A 17,383-nucleotide genomic window follows, 5' to 3' on the forward strand; every position below is an offset into this window, starting at 1 on the left:
GGAATGCCCAGTGTAAGGTATGTCTTAGGGAATGCCCAGTGTAAGGTCTGTCTTAGGGAATGCCCAGTGTAAGGTATGTCTAGAGAAGGCCCAGTGTAAGGTCTGTCTTAGGGAATGCCCAGTGTAAGGTATGTCTAGAGAAGGCCCAGTGTAAGGTATGTCTAGAGAAGGCCCAGTGTAAGGTATGTCTAGAGAAGGCCCAGTGTAAGGTATGTCTAGAGAAGGCCCAGTATAAGGTCTGTCTTAGGGAAGTTCTCCCTTGTTAAAAATCCAGTGTATTCACTATTCTAGTGTATGTAGTAGACAACACATAGATATGACCGGACATAATGGTGTGTAATGCAGAGAGCTGCAAAGACCAAACATAATGGGGTGTAATGCAGAGAGCTGCAAAGACCAAACATAATGGGGTGTAATGCAGAGAGCTGCAAAGACCAAACATAATGGGGTGTAATGCAGAGAGCTGCAGAGACCAAACATAATGGGGTGTAATGCAGAGAGCTGCAAAGACCAAACATAATGGTGTGTAATGCAGAGAGCTGCAGAGACCAAACATAATGGGGTGTAATGCAGAGAGCTGCAGAGACCAAACATAATGGTGTGTAATGCAGAGAGCTGCAAAGACCAAACATAATGGGGTGTAATGCAGAGAGCGTCAAATTATGCTTTTGAATGATTTGTATTATTTACAACATTGTGCTTTATTATAACTGGATGGTTCGAGCCCTGAATGCTGATTGGATGACAGCCGTGGTATACCACGGGTATGACAAAGCATTTATTTTTTACTGCTCTAATTACATCGGTAACCAGTTTATAATAGCAATAAGGCACCTCAGGGGTTTGTGATATATGGTCAATATACCACGGCTAATGGCTGTGTCCAGGCACTCCACATTGCGTTGGTAATATATCACACCCCTTGGGCCTTATTGCTTTAGTAAACTATGTTCAGAATGTCATCTGGAACAAACTACAGTGAAAGACATGATAACTTTCAGTGCAGGTACTGCTAGATATGATGATGAGCTACAGATCAGACTAGGCAGGGGAAAGTCAGATGGGAGCATACATCTGTAAAATTAGTGTCATGATACACCTACAGTTGAAGTGGGAAGTTTACATACACTTAGGTTGGAGACATTAAAACTTGTTTTTCAACCACTCCACACATTTCTTGTTAACAAACTATAGTTTTGGCAAGTCGGTTAGGACATCTACTTTGTGCATGACACAAGTCATTTTTCCAACAATTGTTTACAGACAGATTATTTCACTTATAATTCACTGTATCACAATTCCAGTGGGTCAGAAGTTTACATACACTAAGTTGATTGTGCCTTTAAACAGCTTGGCAAATTCCAGAAAATTATGTCATGGCTTTAGAAGCTTCTGATAGGCTAATTGACATCATTTGAGTCAATTGGAGGTGTACCTGTGGATGTATTTCAAGGCCTACCTTCAAACTCACTGCCTCTTTGCTTGACATCATGGGAAAATCAAAAGAAATCAGCTAAGACCTCAGGAAAAATTTGTAGACCTCCACAAGTCTGGTTCAACCTTGGGAGCAATTTCCAAACGCCTGAAGGTACCACGTTCATCTGTACAAACAATAGTTCGCAAGTATAAACACTATGGGACCGCGCAGCCATCATACCGCTCAGGAAGGAGACGCGTTCTGTCTCCTAGAGATGAACGTACTTTGGTGCGAAAAGTGCAAATCAATCCCAGAACAACAGCAAAGGACCTTGTGAAGATGCTGGAGTAAACCGGTACAAAAGTATCTATGTCCACAGTAAAACGAGTCCTATATCGACATAACCTGAAATGTCACTCAGCAAGGAAGAAGCTACTGCTCCAAAATCGCCATAAAAAAGCCACACTACGGTTTGCAACTGCACATGGGGACAAAGAGTGTACTTTTTGGAGAAATGTCCTCTGGTCTGATGAAACAAAAATAGAACTGTTTGGCCATAATGACCATCGTTATGTTTGGAGGAAAAAGGGGGAGGCTTGCAAGCCGAAGAACACCATTCTAACCTTGAAGTATGGGGGTGGCAGCATCATGTTGTGAGGGTGCTTTGCTGCAGGAGGGACTGGTGCACTTCACAAAATATCTGGAATCATGAGGAAGGTAAATTATGTGGACATATTGAAGCAACTTCTCAAGACATCAGTCAGGAAGTTAAAGCTTGGTCGCAAATGGGTCTTCCAAATGGACAATGACCCCAAGCATACTTCCAAAGTTGTGGCAAAATGGCTTAAGGACAACAAAATCAAGGTATTGGAGTGGCCATCACAAAACCCTGACCTCAATCCTGTAGAAAATTTGTGGGCAGAGCTGAAAATGCGTGTGCGAGCAAGGAAGCCTACAAACCTGACTCAGTTACACCAGCTCTGTCAGGAGGAATGGGCCAAAATTCACCCAACTTATTGTGGGAAGCTTATGGAATGCTACCCGAAACGTTTGTCCCAAGTTAAACAATTTAAAGGCAAGGCTACCAAATACTAATTGTGTGTATGTAAACTTCTGACCCACTGGGAAAGAGATGAAAGAAATAAAAGATAAAATAAATCATTCTCTCTACTATTATTCTGACATTTCACATTCTTAAAATAAAGTGGTGATCCTAACTGACCTAAGACAGGGAATTTTTACTAGGATTAAATGTCAGGAATTGTGAAAAACTGAGTTGAAATGTATTTGGTTAAGGTGTATGTAAACTTCCGACTTCAACTGTACATGTGCAATCAACAGTTTACATTTGAATCCTCTTGCCATGTAAAGACTCCCCTCTCCATGCAGCGTTTGTATTGCTTCATTGGACGAGACTGCAGAGTGGACTTGGGCGGAGTGATTAATTCATTAATGTCCTAGAATAACTAAATGCATAATTAATAAGATCACTTTTAAACATGGCTATGGAATACAAGAAACTAGGTATAAAGATATATTACAAGTCAAAAGAATAAAAAACTATCCATAAATTCCAAATAAAATAAATCTTCTGAATCCAATAAAACCCAGTATATTATAGATTTAATGTTAACTAGACAGTGTTTCAGACAGTTTGCTAGGTAGTGTTTGAGCTTTCATTTGATACCAAGCGGCTAATTTATGTGGTCAAAATAGGGCCTACAGAGTTGGTATAAGTAGTGGTTGGTAGACAGTTGCAGAGCAGTTTCTGCCTGCTGCAGGACATCCAGGAGATTAAGGCCAGGATCCAATCCAGACCGCGGTGGACCCACATTAAAGCGCTTGACATTTAAAGGTAATCAAAGATAGTGGATAATGAAAATGTCTTAAAAAGGCCGTTTACCATTGACATTTAAAAAAAGTTCCTGTCTGTTTAAGTGGGCGTTCCCTCTCTGGTGTGAGCATGCTTTCCCACATAAGCTCACACGGGAAAGCATGCTCAAAGATGGTCACGTGAGAGAGGAAACACCCACTTACACAGACAGAAACCTTGACAATTTTTTGTCAATGCAAAACTAACCAATAACAGCTGGCTCTGGTCTACTTATCCCCTCGCTCGCCCCACCGACCCGCCCGACCAGAAAATACTATCCTGTGAGATGTCTTGCTTTCTTTACCGTCTCTGAGGTCATTTCCGATTGAGCCGACATCAGCAGCGTTTACCTTGAATGCGATCTATTCGAACCCAGCAACATTGCCTTTAAAAGCTGCATTGTTGACTAGAGTGCTCAGATTGAATCTCGGGCCTAAAGGTGAGTGAGCAAGTGCAAATGGGAGAGAGAAACTAGCGTATCTGGAATGAGGGAGGCCATACGCTGCTAGCTGCTGGAGGAGAGCACTGGCTCCTTGGGGAATAAGACAAAGCTGATCACAGATACTGATCCTAGGTCAGTTTTGTGTTTTCTCCCTAATGGTTAAAGATGGAAAGGATTTGGGAAGGCTATGCTGATCCTAGATCAGTTTCTAGCTGCCATGGCCCTTAACTGTTAGCTACCGGAGGAGAGTACCAGGTCTGGCTCCTTAGCCCCCTCCTGCCCACTGCTGCTTAGCCCACAGCCCCCCGTCAGCTCTGGGAAGAGGCTGGCCCCGGCTTGCGGGTCGGGGGAGCCTGGAGAGGGGCTCATACCCGGTTTCTTAGGAACGGGGGGCGGGTAGCACCTCTCGGACCGAGGGGTGAGGGGCGAGCGTATACCTGGGGACAGGGGTCCTCCAGGCGAGGTTTTCCCCCCAGGAGGGGAGGCTGCCAGGCTCCGGTAGTCAGTCCCAAACGGAGAGCTGTTCAGTGGGGGAAGCTTGGCCCCTGCCTGCTGGCTGGTGAAACGGGACAGGACCTGGGTGACGGTGTTTCGGGCTAGCTGCTTGGCCGTGCTGTTCTCTGAGGGTGGAGGGATGGGGGTTGTGGTAGGGGACAGGTCCCGTGGGGAGAGGGGAGCCATGCTACCCTGCTGGAGCTGCTCCTGCTCAGCCTGCACCTGGAACTTATGCCTGGCGGCGTGGAAGCGCTGGTTGACTCCAGCCTGGTAGGAGGACGTGTGGAAGCCACCGGGGCTGACCAGACGCTTAGCCAGCGTGGGGGAGGATATGGGGGAGGAGGAGAGGGAGGAGGAGGCCGTGCTGGAGGGGGAGAGGTTGGGGTGAGGGTGGCAGTGGGGGTGAGGAGGGTGAGGGTGGAGAGGGGAGTGAAGACTTGCTCCTGACTCGCTCTCTACCCCACCGTTCTCCACAGCCCCGCCCTCCTGAGGGGGGTTAGTGTCTCGCTGAGGGTTAGGGTGATGCCCGTTGACCTTTGAGACAGGGGTCACTTTAGGGTCGACACTTGCCTTCCCATCAGGCTCTGTCTGGCTCGAGGTGGACACTGCTGCCGCTGACACCGCCGCTGACACTATCTTTGAAGGAGACTGTTTCACCTCCTTCACCTCCTTCACCTCCTTCACCACAGTCTCCTGTGCCTTCCTAACCATTCCTTCCTCTCCTGCTGCCTCCAACCTCCTCCTCAGCTCCTCCACTTCTCTCTCCAGCCCCTTGCTCCTCTCCTCTTCTCGTCTGATCCTGGCTCTTAACTGTTCCCTCTCTGTGTCAAACTCAGCCAGCTGGCTCTCTGCTCTGGCCTCAAGCTGCGCTGCTCTGCCCTTCTCCGCTTCCAGGACCCCCCTCAGGCTCTCTGAGGTACAGCTCTCCTCCTGGAGTTGCAGGCGGAGCTGGCTGACTCTCTGGGCCTCCTCCAGGGCCTGGCTGGTGGTTCTCTGGAGCTCCAGGGTTAGGTCCGAGGACAACTGCTGCTGCTGGGACAGAGTTTCCTCTGCCAGGCCTACTGCCCTCTCCTGCTCCCTCTGCAGCCTACGCACTGCTGCACGCTCCACCTCCAACTAGAAACACACAGAGAGATAGAGGTTGATATTTCAACTTTCAACTTCCCTTAGCACATTTTTTTGAATTCCCAGATAGGAAAGGATTTGCTGCAGGCACACCTGTACGTGTATTTTCCTATTCGCACTGACTTTGCTGATAACTTCTTTATTGACGGAAAATGTACTTGCTACGACTGTGATATGTTGTTGTCTCACCTAGCTACAGTATCTTATGATGAATGCACTAACTGTACCTCACTCTGGATAACAGTGTCTACTAAATTAGTGTTTTCCAACCCGAGTTCTCCAGTACCCCCAACAGTTTTGTTGTACCCCTGGACACACACTTTATTCAACTCATTGAGAGCTTGATGATTAGTTGACAAGTTGAATCAGGTGTGCTTGTCCAGGGTTACAATAAAAATGTGTACTGTTGGAGGTACTGGAGGACCACGGTTGGAAAACACTGATAAATGACTAAAATGTAAGGCACACGAGTGACATATTTGAGCAGGTTTCTCGTCTGACCACATGGAGGTGTCAGAGTCTAAGAGAGTGGAGATATACTTCTACCCATAATACTGCAGAGTGAGAGATACACACGCAGTATAGTCGTGGCCAAATTTTTTTTGAGAATGACACAAATATTTGCAAAGTTTGCTGCTTCAGTGTCTTTAGATATTTTTGTCAGATGTTACTATGGAATACTGAAGTATAATTACAAGCATTTCATAAGTGTCAAAGGCTTTTATTGACAATTACATGAAGTTGATGCAAAGAGTCAATATTTGCAGTGTTGACCCTTCTTTTTCAAGACCTCTGCAATCTGCCCTGGCATGCTGTCAATTAACTTCTGGGCCACATCCTGACTGATGGCAGCCCATTCTTGCATAATCAATGCTTGGAGTTTGTCAGAATTTGTGGGTTTTTATTTGTCCAGCTGCCTCTTGAGGATTGACCACAAGTTCTCAATGGGATTAAGGTCTGGGGAGTTTCCTGGCCATGGACCCAAAATATCGATGTTTTGTTCCCTGAGCCACTTAGTTATCACTTTTCCTTATGGCAAGGTGCTCCATCATGCTGGAAAAGGCATTGTTAGTCGCCAAACTGTTCCTGGATGGTTGGGAGAGTTGCTCTCGGAGGATGTGTTGGTGCCATTCTTTATTCATGGCTGTGTTCTTAGGCAAAATTGTGAGTGAGCCCACTCCCTTGGCTGAGAAGCAACTCCACACATGAAAGATCTCAGGATGCTTTACTTTTGGCATGACACAGGACTGATGGTAGCGCTCACCTTGTCTTCTCTGGACAAGCTTTTTTCCGGATTCCCCCAACAATTGGAAAGGGGATTCATCAGAGAAAATGACTTTACCCCAGTCCTCAGCAGTCCAATCCCTGTTTTGCAGAATATTTGCAGAATATCAGTCTGTCCCTGATGTTTTTCCTGGAGAGAAGTGGCTTCTTTGCTGCCCTTCTTGACACCAGGCCATCCTCCAAAAGTCTTCGCCTCACTCTGCGTGCAGATGCACTCACACCTGCCTGCTACCATTCCTGAGCAAGCTCTGTACTGGTGGTGCCCCAATCCCACAGCTGAATCAACTTTAGGAGACGGTCCTGGCGCTTGCTGGACTTTCTTGGGCGCCCTGAAGCCTTCTTCACAACAATTGAACCGCTCTCTTTGAAGTTCTTGATGAGCCGATAAATGATTTGATTTAGGTGCAATCTTACTGGCAGCAATATCCTTGCCTGTGAAGCCCTTTTTGTGCAAAGCAATGATGACGGCACGTGTTTCCTTGCAGGTAAACATGGTTGACAGAGGAAGAACAATGATTCCAAGCACCACCCTCCTTTTGAAGCTTCCAGTCTGTTATTCGAACTCAATCAGCATGACAGAGTGATCTCCAGCCCTGTGTTAACGAGAGAATCACTGACATGATGTCAGCTGGTCCTTTTGTGGCAGGGCTGAAATACTGTGGAAATGTTTTTATGGGATTCAGTTCATTTGCATGGCAAAGAGGGATATTGCAATTAATTGCAATTCATGTGATCACTCTTCATAACATTCTGGAGTATATGCAAATTGCCATCATACAAACTGAGGCAGCAGACTTTGTGAAAATTAATATTTGTGTCATTCTCAAAACTTTTGGGCACGACTGTACTCCTGCATCCTTATATTACACAATAAATATTTTACTTTATATTTCTGTATTCTTCTACTGAAAAAGGGGTAAGGGTAAGCTTTTAAAGAAAACGCAAAATGGATTATCCCAAAACAACTGTTCTGAAAGTGCCATGTGCTGTTCAAGTGATGTTCATATCAGAATCAATCATTAGTGTGATATGTAAAAGTTAATGAAAAAACATCACAGACTCCTGTTGGGAACATTACTAGATTCTACAGAAACAGAGGCAGGAAAACATCAACACACACACACACACACACACACACACACACACACACACACACACACACACACACAGGGGGACCCCTCAGGAAGCCTCTACTTATGTAAGGCTGTGTGTGTGTGTGTGTGTGTGTGTGTGTGTGTGTGTGTGTGTGTGTGTGTGTGTGTGTGTGTGTGTGTGTGTGTGTGTGTGTGTGTGTGTGCTGACCTTGATTGGTCAGGGACAGTCATTATCTCAGGCTTTCCTGGGCCCCAGGCTGCCGGTCAGCTGAACAATAGCCTCTTCCTCCTTGTTTCCTATGGAGCCGCCCAGCCTGTGTGTGTGTGTGTTGTGTGTGTGTCGGCCTAGACCCCTCAACCCCACTGAGATACACAATAGATCCCCAGTCAGAGAGAACTGAGGCTACTCACAGGGACTTAAATCAGCTAGTAGTGTGGGGGCCATGGGGGACACAGAGAAGGGAGAGGAGGGAGAGAGGCAGGAGGAGAGTGTGTTCACAGACACAGACGTGCTTGTCTGTCAAAGAGTGGAATTCTTCGCCTGATGTTTAACAGTCCCTCTTCTTACTCTGATTTTGTCTTAGACACACACACACACACACACACACACACACACACACACACACACACACACACACACACACACACACACACACACACACACACACACACACACACCTGCTGCAGAAGTTTCTCCCTCTCCTTCTCCAGCATGACGGTGACATCCTCATCCTGTGCCGACTCTAGTGCGTGTCGGTGCTTCTCCTCCTCCAGATCTGCAATCACCTGCCAATCAAACAGAGGAGGACCAATCAGATCACAGATCACAAAAATAACACAGTGGGTGGATTCAATTATGCTACGTCATTTTGTTTTGAGACGACTTCACCTTGGGCTTTGAGTACCTGGCTCACACCCGGGAGGCAGCCTGGTTCCAAAACCAATGCAATCAACTTTCACCCAGTTAAAAACACCATTAACAGTAGAAAACATCATTAATATCAACTTTCACCCAGTGAAAAACACCATTAATATCAACTTTCACCCAGTGTAAAACACCATTAATATCAACTTTCACCCAGTGTAAAACACCATTAATATCAACTTTCACCCAGTGAAAAACACCATTAATATCAACTTTCACCCAGTGTAAAACACCATTAATATCAACTTTCACCCAGTGCAAAACACCATTAATATCAACTTTCACCCAGTGCAAAACACCATTAATATCAACTTTCACCCAGTGAAAAACACCATTAATATCAACTTTCACCCAGTGCAAAACACCATTAATATCAACTTTCACCCAGTGTAAAACACCATTAATATCAACTTTCACCCAGTGCAAAACACCATTAATATCAACTTTCACCCAGTGAAAAACACCATTAATATCAACTTTCACCCAGTGTAAAACACCATTAATATCAACTTTCACCCAGTGCAAAACACCATTAATATCAACTTTCACCCAGTGCAAAACACCATTAATATCAACTTTCACCCAGTGTAAAACACCATTAATATCAACTTTCACTCAGTGAAAAACACCATTAATATCAACTTTCACCCAGTGTAAAACACCATTAATATCAACTTTCACCCAGTGCAAAACACCATTAATCGAACCTCCTCAATACTTTCAAAGGCTTTGGCATCAATGTAAACACACTCGCTCTCTCTTTCTTTCTCTCGCTCTCAATTAAATTAAAATTCTCTCTCTTCTCTTCTCTCTCTCTCTCTTGCTCACTCTCAATTCAATTCAAATGGTCTCTATCTCTCTTTCTCTTTCTCTCTCTCTCTCTCTCTCTCTCTCTCTCTCTCTCTCTCAATTCAATTCAAAGGGCTTTATTGGCCACATTGCCAAAGCAAGTGAAATAGATAATAAACAAAAGTGAAATAAACAATCAGAAATTTACAGTAAACATTACACACACAAAAGTTTCAAAAGAATACAGTCTGCCACTGTGTACTCTGTTTAGGGCCAAATAGCATTCTAGTTTGCTCAGTTTTTTCTGTTAACTCTTTCCAAATTGGGCAAAAGTAATTTTTAATTTTGGTTTTTTCATGATTTGGTTGGGTCTAATTGTGTTGCTGTCCTGAGGCTCTGTGGGGTCTCCCCCTCCCGCTCCCTTACTCCCGGTAGACTACTAGCTCTCTGTAACATAGAGGGCCACAAGTGGGTCCATCTCTCTCTCTCTCTCTGGGTGTGGCTACAGTATGCCTGTCCTGGTCTGGTGTGTTGGAGACCTGGAGAAGAGACAACAAGTCCATTGTGTCAGCCTGAGTGCCAGCTCCAGCACCCAACCACAGCCGGGAACAAAGACTGAGGCTGGCCCGCATTATCTTCTCTCTCACACACACACACACACACACACACACACACACACACACACACACACACACACACACACACACACACACACACACTGGTCTGGGAGGGAAGGGGTGTGTGTAAGAACGCCCTTACCCTCCTGTGTCTGCTTTCTGCGGCTGCCAGCTGTCCCATCATCCTCTCCTGCATCCTTTTGCAGTGGGCCATGACCAGCTTCAGCACAGCCAGAGGGTTGGGCCCCACCATGCTGCCCTGGGGGTCTGAAGGGGACCAGTCATCCATGGTCTGGCTATCCCGCTGCAGGGCCAGGAAGGGGTCACTGAGGTCATACTGGCCGTAGCGCTCCTGGACGAACGAGTCCTTGTGCTGGGCCTGGAACACACACACACACACACACACACACACACACACACACACACACACACACACACACACACACACACACACACACACACACACACACATACACAGGATGAGACAGTCAGTTTAGAGCAGCATATCAATTCACAGTGGACTGGACATGTTACATAATGTATGTATGCATGCAGTCTGGTTAGCATTGAGGTAGACCTTTCTTTACTCTGAGCTGACAGTCAGGGCCAGTGCTGTATTCCCAGCAGAGCCAGGTGGCCCAGGGTTGTGCTAGAGTTAGTGGAGGCTTTAGGCTTTAGGGGTGGCAAGTAGCCTAGTGGTTAGAGTGTTGGGCCAGTAGGTAAAAATCTGTTGTTCTCCCCCTGAACAAGGCAATTAAACCAGTGTTCCTAGGCTGACATTGTAAATAATAATTTGTTTTTAACTGACTTGCCTAGTTAATAAATAGTAGATGGAGCCCCATAGCCTAGCCAAGGGCCATGGGGCCTCCTAATGTTTCTAGCTCTGGGCTAAACAGGACAAAAAGTTAAAGTGTGAAAAGCTGACTCAGCTACATTATGAAGTACTCCACCCCTTTGTGAGAGTGTGTGTCTTTTGTGCATGTCTGAACAGGAAACACAGTGTGGAATGGAAAGGAGATAGCGTGGTCCCCACCACCACCACTACTGCCAAGAATAACACACACACACACAGTACAATGATTTAAACAACTCGGACACACTGCTACATACACCACTCACTTAATGCTGGATATACACAGACACATATTGTAACAGGCCTGTCCCACAACACAACAACACCTCAACCATTGTTCTTTCAGTGTGGGCAGAAGAGAAACATCCCCCTCACCAGTTACTCTGCAGGAGAGAAACATCCCCTCACCAGTTACTCTGCAGGAGAGAAACATCCCCCTCACCAGTTACTCTGCAGGAGAGAAACATCCCCCTCACCAGTTACTCTGCAGGAGAAGAGAAACATCCCCCTCACCAGTTACTCTGCAGGAGAGAAACATCCCCCTCACCAGTTACTCTGCAGGAGAGAAACATCCCCCTCACCAGTTACTCTGCAGGAGGAGAGAAACATCCCCCTCACCAGTTACTCTGCAGGAGAGAAACATCCCCCTCACCAGTTACTCTGCAGGAGGAGAGAAACATCCCCCTCACCAGTTACTCTGCAGGAGGAGAGAAACATCCCCCTCACCAGTTACTCTGCAGAAGAGAAACATCCCCCTCACCAGTTACTCTGCAGGAGAAGAGAAGCATCCCCCTCACCAGTTACTCTGCAGAAGAAGAGAAACATCCCCCTCACCAGTTACTCTGCAGAAGAGAAACATCCCCCTCACCAGTTACTCTGCAGGAGGAGAGAAACATCCCCCTCACCAGTTACTCTGCAGGAGAGAAACATCCCCCTCACCAGTTACTCTGCAGGAGAGAAACATCCCCCTCACCAGTTACTCTGCAGGAGAGAAACATCCCCCTCACCAGTTACTCTGCAGGAGAGAAACATCCCCCTCACCAGTTACTCTGCAGGAGAAGAGAAACATCCCCCTCACCAGTTACTCTGCAGGAGAAGAGAAACATCCCCCTCACCAGTTACTCTGCAGGAGGAGAGAAACATCCCCCTCACCAGTTACTCTGCAGGAGAGAAACATCCCCCTCACCAGTTACTCTGCAGGAGAGAAACATCCCCCTCACCAGTTACTCTGCAGGAGAAGAGAAACATCCCCCTCACCAGTTACTCTGCAGGAGAAGAGAAACATCCCCCTCACCAGTTACTCTGCAGGAGAAGAGAAACATCCCCCTCACCAGTTACTCTGCAGGAGAAGAGAAACATCCCCCTCACCAGTTACTCTGCAGGAGAGAAACATCCCCCTCACCAGTTACTCTGCAGGAGGAGAGAAACATCCCCCTCACCAGTTACTCTGCAGGAGAGAAACATCCCCCTCACCAGTTACTCTGCATTAGATTCACATCCCCTCTACTTGCTGAGGCCAAGCATGCACCATTTCACTAACTCCAGGCAGTGTAGAGTTCCTGTCACATTCACTGGCAGGCATAGATCCCCAGTCCCCTGCTAGTCTAGGCAGGCATCTCTCCTCTCCTCCACCCCTTCAGTCCCTCTGTGTCTGAGTCAGACAGCCTGCCCTGAACAGTCCTGCTCTCTGGTTTGATCAGTTGTGGCCTAGTTCTGTGACTGAGGAGAAAAGAGGAGGACGTCGCATTCATCTGTGTGTCTCTAAACCAACTTTAGCCAGCGCTGCCTGCATCCTTACTATTGATGACATCATCAGCACCCCCCTGTCCCGTCCAACTAATCTAGGTCATTTCATGTCAATCCTCCCAGAATTCCATTCTTGCACGGTGCTGCCAGCTCTGATGCAGAATGCTACATGCTTTCCATACCTGAACTCAAGTCAGGTCACTAACACAGTCCTCTCCTCAACCTGTGACTGTTGCTAGGGAAACCTGCAAAATACCATCAACTCCCAACACAGTCTATCTACATGTCTATATGGACACACTAATGCATGACTGCATGATGTATGTACTGGCCAGGATAGTATGGAACGTAAACTAATGAGAACTATTCTTCTGATTGAGCTGCAGGAGTACTCTGGTTCCACGTGGGCTACAGGGAAATGCAACCTGATCTCTAAAACACATTCAGCTTCCTCAGTGTGGAAAAGCTTCAGTTTCAGAACACAGTGGGGTTGGTGGTGTGTGTGTGTTTGGAAGTCACCTACACCATTCAGGGGACTTCCTCCTGAGGTTTTGGATTCAAGTGAAAACCGGGGAATCATTAAGAACACTACACCAACACAAAGCAAAGTACTGTCACAGCCAATGACAACACAGCAGCAGAATGTGACACAACAGCTAGATGTCCTTATACACCTGCGGCATGGGCCATGACAGGGACTTTACAAACATGTGTCTTGCATTCAGAGCACTGAGTGTACGTGTCTGTGTGTGCTTGTTTGTGTGATTGACTTTTTGTGTGTGTGTGTGTGTGTTAGAATTGTCCTCCACTGCTCACTCCCCCACACACATAGAGATAAGAGAATAGACAATAAACAAAGCTTCAGTTTACGGGGCTTCCACTGCAGCCAGACATGTAAAGTAATGTTAACTATCACCATGTCTCCATCTACAATACACTAATGTTAACTATCACCATGTCTCCATCTACAATACACTAATGTTAACTATCACCATGTCTCCATCTACAATACACTAATGTTAACTATCACCATGTCCCCATCTACAATACACTAATGTTAACTATCACCATGTCTCCATCTACAATACACTAATGTTTATGTCTCCATCTACAATACACTAATGTTAACTATCACCATGTCTCCATCTACAATACACTAATGTTAACTATCACCATGTCTCCATCTACAATACACTAATGTTAACTATCACCATGTCTCCATCTACAATACACTAATGTTAACTATCACCATGTCCCCATCTACAATACACTAATGTTAACTATCACCATGTCCCCATCTACAATACACTAATGTTAACTATCACCATGTCTCCATCTACAATACACTAATGTTAACTATCACCATGTCTCCATCTACAATACACTAATGTTAACTATCACCATGTCTCCATCTACAATACACTAATGTTAACTATCACCATGTCCCCATCTACAATACACTAATGTTAACTATCACCATGTCTCCATCTACAATACACTAATGTTAACTATCACCATGTCTCCATCTACAATACACTAATGTTAACTATCACCATGTCCCCATCTACAATACACTAATGTTAACTATCACCATGTCTCCATCTACAATGCACTAATGTTAACTATCACCATGTCCCCATCTACAATACACTAATGTTAACTATCACCATGTCTCCATCTACAATACACTAATGTTAACTATCACCATGTCTCCATCTACAATACACTAATGTTAACTATCACCATGTCTCCATCTACAATACACTAATGTTAACTATCACCATGTCTCCATCTACAATACACTAATGTTAACTATCACCATGTCCCCATCTACAATACACTAATGTTAACTATCTCCATCTACAATACACTAATGTTTATGTCTCCATCTACAATACACTAATGTTAACTATCACCATGTCCCCATCTACAATACACTAATGTTAACTATCTCCATCTACAATACACTAATGTTAACTATCTCCATCTACAATACACTAATGTTAACTATCACCATGTCCCCATCTACAATACACTAATGTTAACTATCTCCATCTACAATACACTAATGTTAACTATCACCATGTCCCCATCTACAATACACTAATGTTAACTATCACCATGTCTCCATCTACAATACACTAATGTTAACTATCACCATGTCTCCATCTACAATACACTAATGTTAACTATCTCCATCTACAATACACTAATGTTAACTATCACCATGTCCCCATCTACAATACACTAATGTTAACTATCACCATGTCTCCATCTACAATACACTAATGTTAACTATCACCATGTCTCCATCTACAATACACTAATGTTAACTATCACCATGTCTCCATCTACAATACACTAATGTTAACTATCACCATGTCTCCATCTACAATACACTAATGTTAACTATCACCATGTCCCCATCTACAATACACTAATGTTAACTATCTCCATCTACAATACACTAATGTTAACTATCACCATGTCCCCATCTACAATACACTAATGTTAACTATCACCATGTCCCCATCTACAATACACTAATGTTAACTATCACCATGTCTCCATCTACAATACACTAATGTTAACTATCACCATGTCCCCATCTACAATACACTAATGTTAACTATCACCATGTCTCCATCTACAATACACTAATGTTAACTATCACCATGTCTCCATCTACAATACACTAATGTTAACTATCACCATGTCCCCATCTACAATACACTAATGTTAACTATCACCATGTCTCCATCTACAATACACTAATGTTAACTATCACCATGTCTCCATCTACAATACACTAATGTTAACTATCACCATGTCCCCATCTACAATACACTAATGTTTATGTCTCCATCTACAATACACTAATGTTAACTATCACCATGTCTCCATCTACAATACACTAATGTTAACTATCACCATGTCTCCATCTACAATACACTAATGTTAACTATCACCATGTCTCCATCTACAATACACTAATGTTAACTATCACCATGTCTCCATCTACAATACACTAATGTTAACTATCACCATGTCTCCATCTACAATACACTAATGTTAACTATCACCATGTCTCCATCTACAATACACTAATGTTAACTATCACCATGTCCCCATCTACAATACACTAATGTTAACTATCACCATGTCTCCATCTACAATACACTAATGTTAACTATCACCATGTCCCCATCTACAATACACTAATGTTAACTATCACCATGTCCCCATCTACAATACACTAATGTTAACTATCACCATGTCTCCATCTACAATACACTAATGTTAACTATCACCATGTCTCCATCTACAATACACTAATGTTAACTATCACCATGTCTCCATCTACAATACACTAATGTTAACTATCACTATGTCTCCATCTACAATACACTAATGTTAACTATCACCATGTCCCCATCTACAATACACTAATGTTTATGTCTCCATCTACAATACACTAATGTTAACTATCACCATGTCTCCAGCACAGAGAGAGAGGAATGTGTAGACGGAAACTGTTCCCGTTTCACATGTTATGTTTACAACACCGCCCAACAGGCCATAGCTAACTGTTAACCTCTCTGGATGCTCCCTTGTGAGTTGATAAGCCCCACCTAAAACTCAGAACACTGGCACAAGCACATGCCTGTAGGGCTTAAAGCTGGACAGAATGGAGCCAGCCAACCAGCCAGCCAACCAGCCAGTCAACCAGCCAGCCAACCAGCCAACCAGCCAACCAGCCAGCCAGCCAACCAGCCAGCCAGCCAGCCAGCCAGCCAGCCAGCCAGCCAAGCCAACCAGCCAGCCAACAAGCCAGCCAGCCAGCCAACCAATGCACCCACCCACCTGCCGCACACGCAAAAACCCGCCCGCCCGCCCGCACTCGCGCACGCGCGCACAGACGCGCGCACAGACACACACACACACACACACACACACACACACACACACACACACACACACACACACACACACACACACACACACACACACACACACAGTCAATCCCTCTAAGGTCTGATAAGGTAGTGATTGTAAATCTGGCTGTTGTTTTGGCTCTGTGTGTCGTTTGTCCACCTCCTCAATCACTGGTTTATCCTAACAGTGTAAATATCCACCCACTCTGTCACCACCCTTTAGATATCACAGTACAATATTCATCTACACACCAAACACAATACTCTACCTACTGGCCTATTTACAGTTTTTTTATGATTGCTTACACACTAAAATGTTACTTTTCCCACAATTAGCAAAACCTTACACTCAAGGAGCAAAACACAAGGCTAGATTTGCACAACTGTAAGCACATTGTCAGCTTCACACTATTTGCAAAACATTACACACAGTGATTTGCAAAACTCTAAACACACTTGTATACATCAGACACAGAAGTATATCATGATGTCACTTCCTTGCAATTCCAAAGCGCTGACTGTCAAATTACCACACCTATGAGCCAATCTGTTAAACACAACCATCAGGTGCACAAACACATGATTGCTAAATTGTAGACATACCAATCAGGTTTAAGCACTATAAAAATGCAGCAGGTAGGTTCACCTGCCTTCAACCAAAATGGAAGGAGTCAGAAGAAGAGTGAGGGTGAGAGGAGGAGTACACAGAGGAGGAGAAGGAGGTAGAGGAAGAGGCAGAGGCCGAGCCAGAGGTCGAGGAAGACCTGAAGCAGGAGGAGAACGTGCAC

At 44.8% G+C, this 17,383-nt stretch overlaps 1 protein-coding gene across 1 annotated transcript in view; it reads right to left on the reverse strand.

Annotated features, from left to right (window-relative positions):
- Positions 1-3,023: 3,023 nt before the first annotated feature.
- The window catches only part of LOC115168546 (CTTNBP2 N-terminal-like protein), a 31,213-nt gene continuing 16,853 nt past the window's right edge, over positions 3,024-17,383 (reverse strand). The window contains exons 3-5 of the mRNA XM_029723928.1: positions 10,204-10,440; positions 8,409-8,516; positions 3,024-5,343 (exon numbers count right to left, since the gene is read on the reverse strand). Of these exons, the coding sequence (XP_029579788.1) occupies positions 3,964-5,343; positions 8,409-8,516; positions 10,204-10,440 (1,725 nt within the window). The 3' untranslated portion in view covers positions 3,024-3,963. The remainder of the gene's footprint in view (positions 5,344-8,408; positions 8,517-10,203; positions 10,441-17,383) is intronic.

This window comes from Salmo trutta, chromosome 30, assembly GCF_901001165.1.
Source record: "Salmo trutta chromosome 30, fSalTru1.1, whole genome shotgun sequence".
Lineage (NCBI taxonomy): Eukaryota > Metazoa > Chordata > Actinopteri > Salmoniformes > Salmonidae > Salmo > Salmo trutta.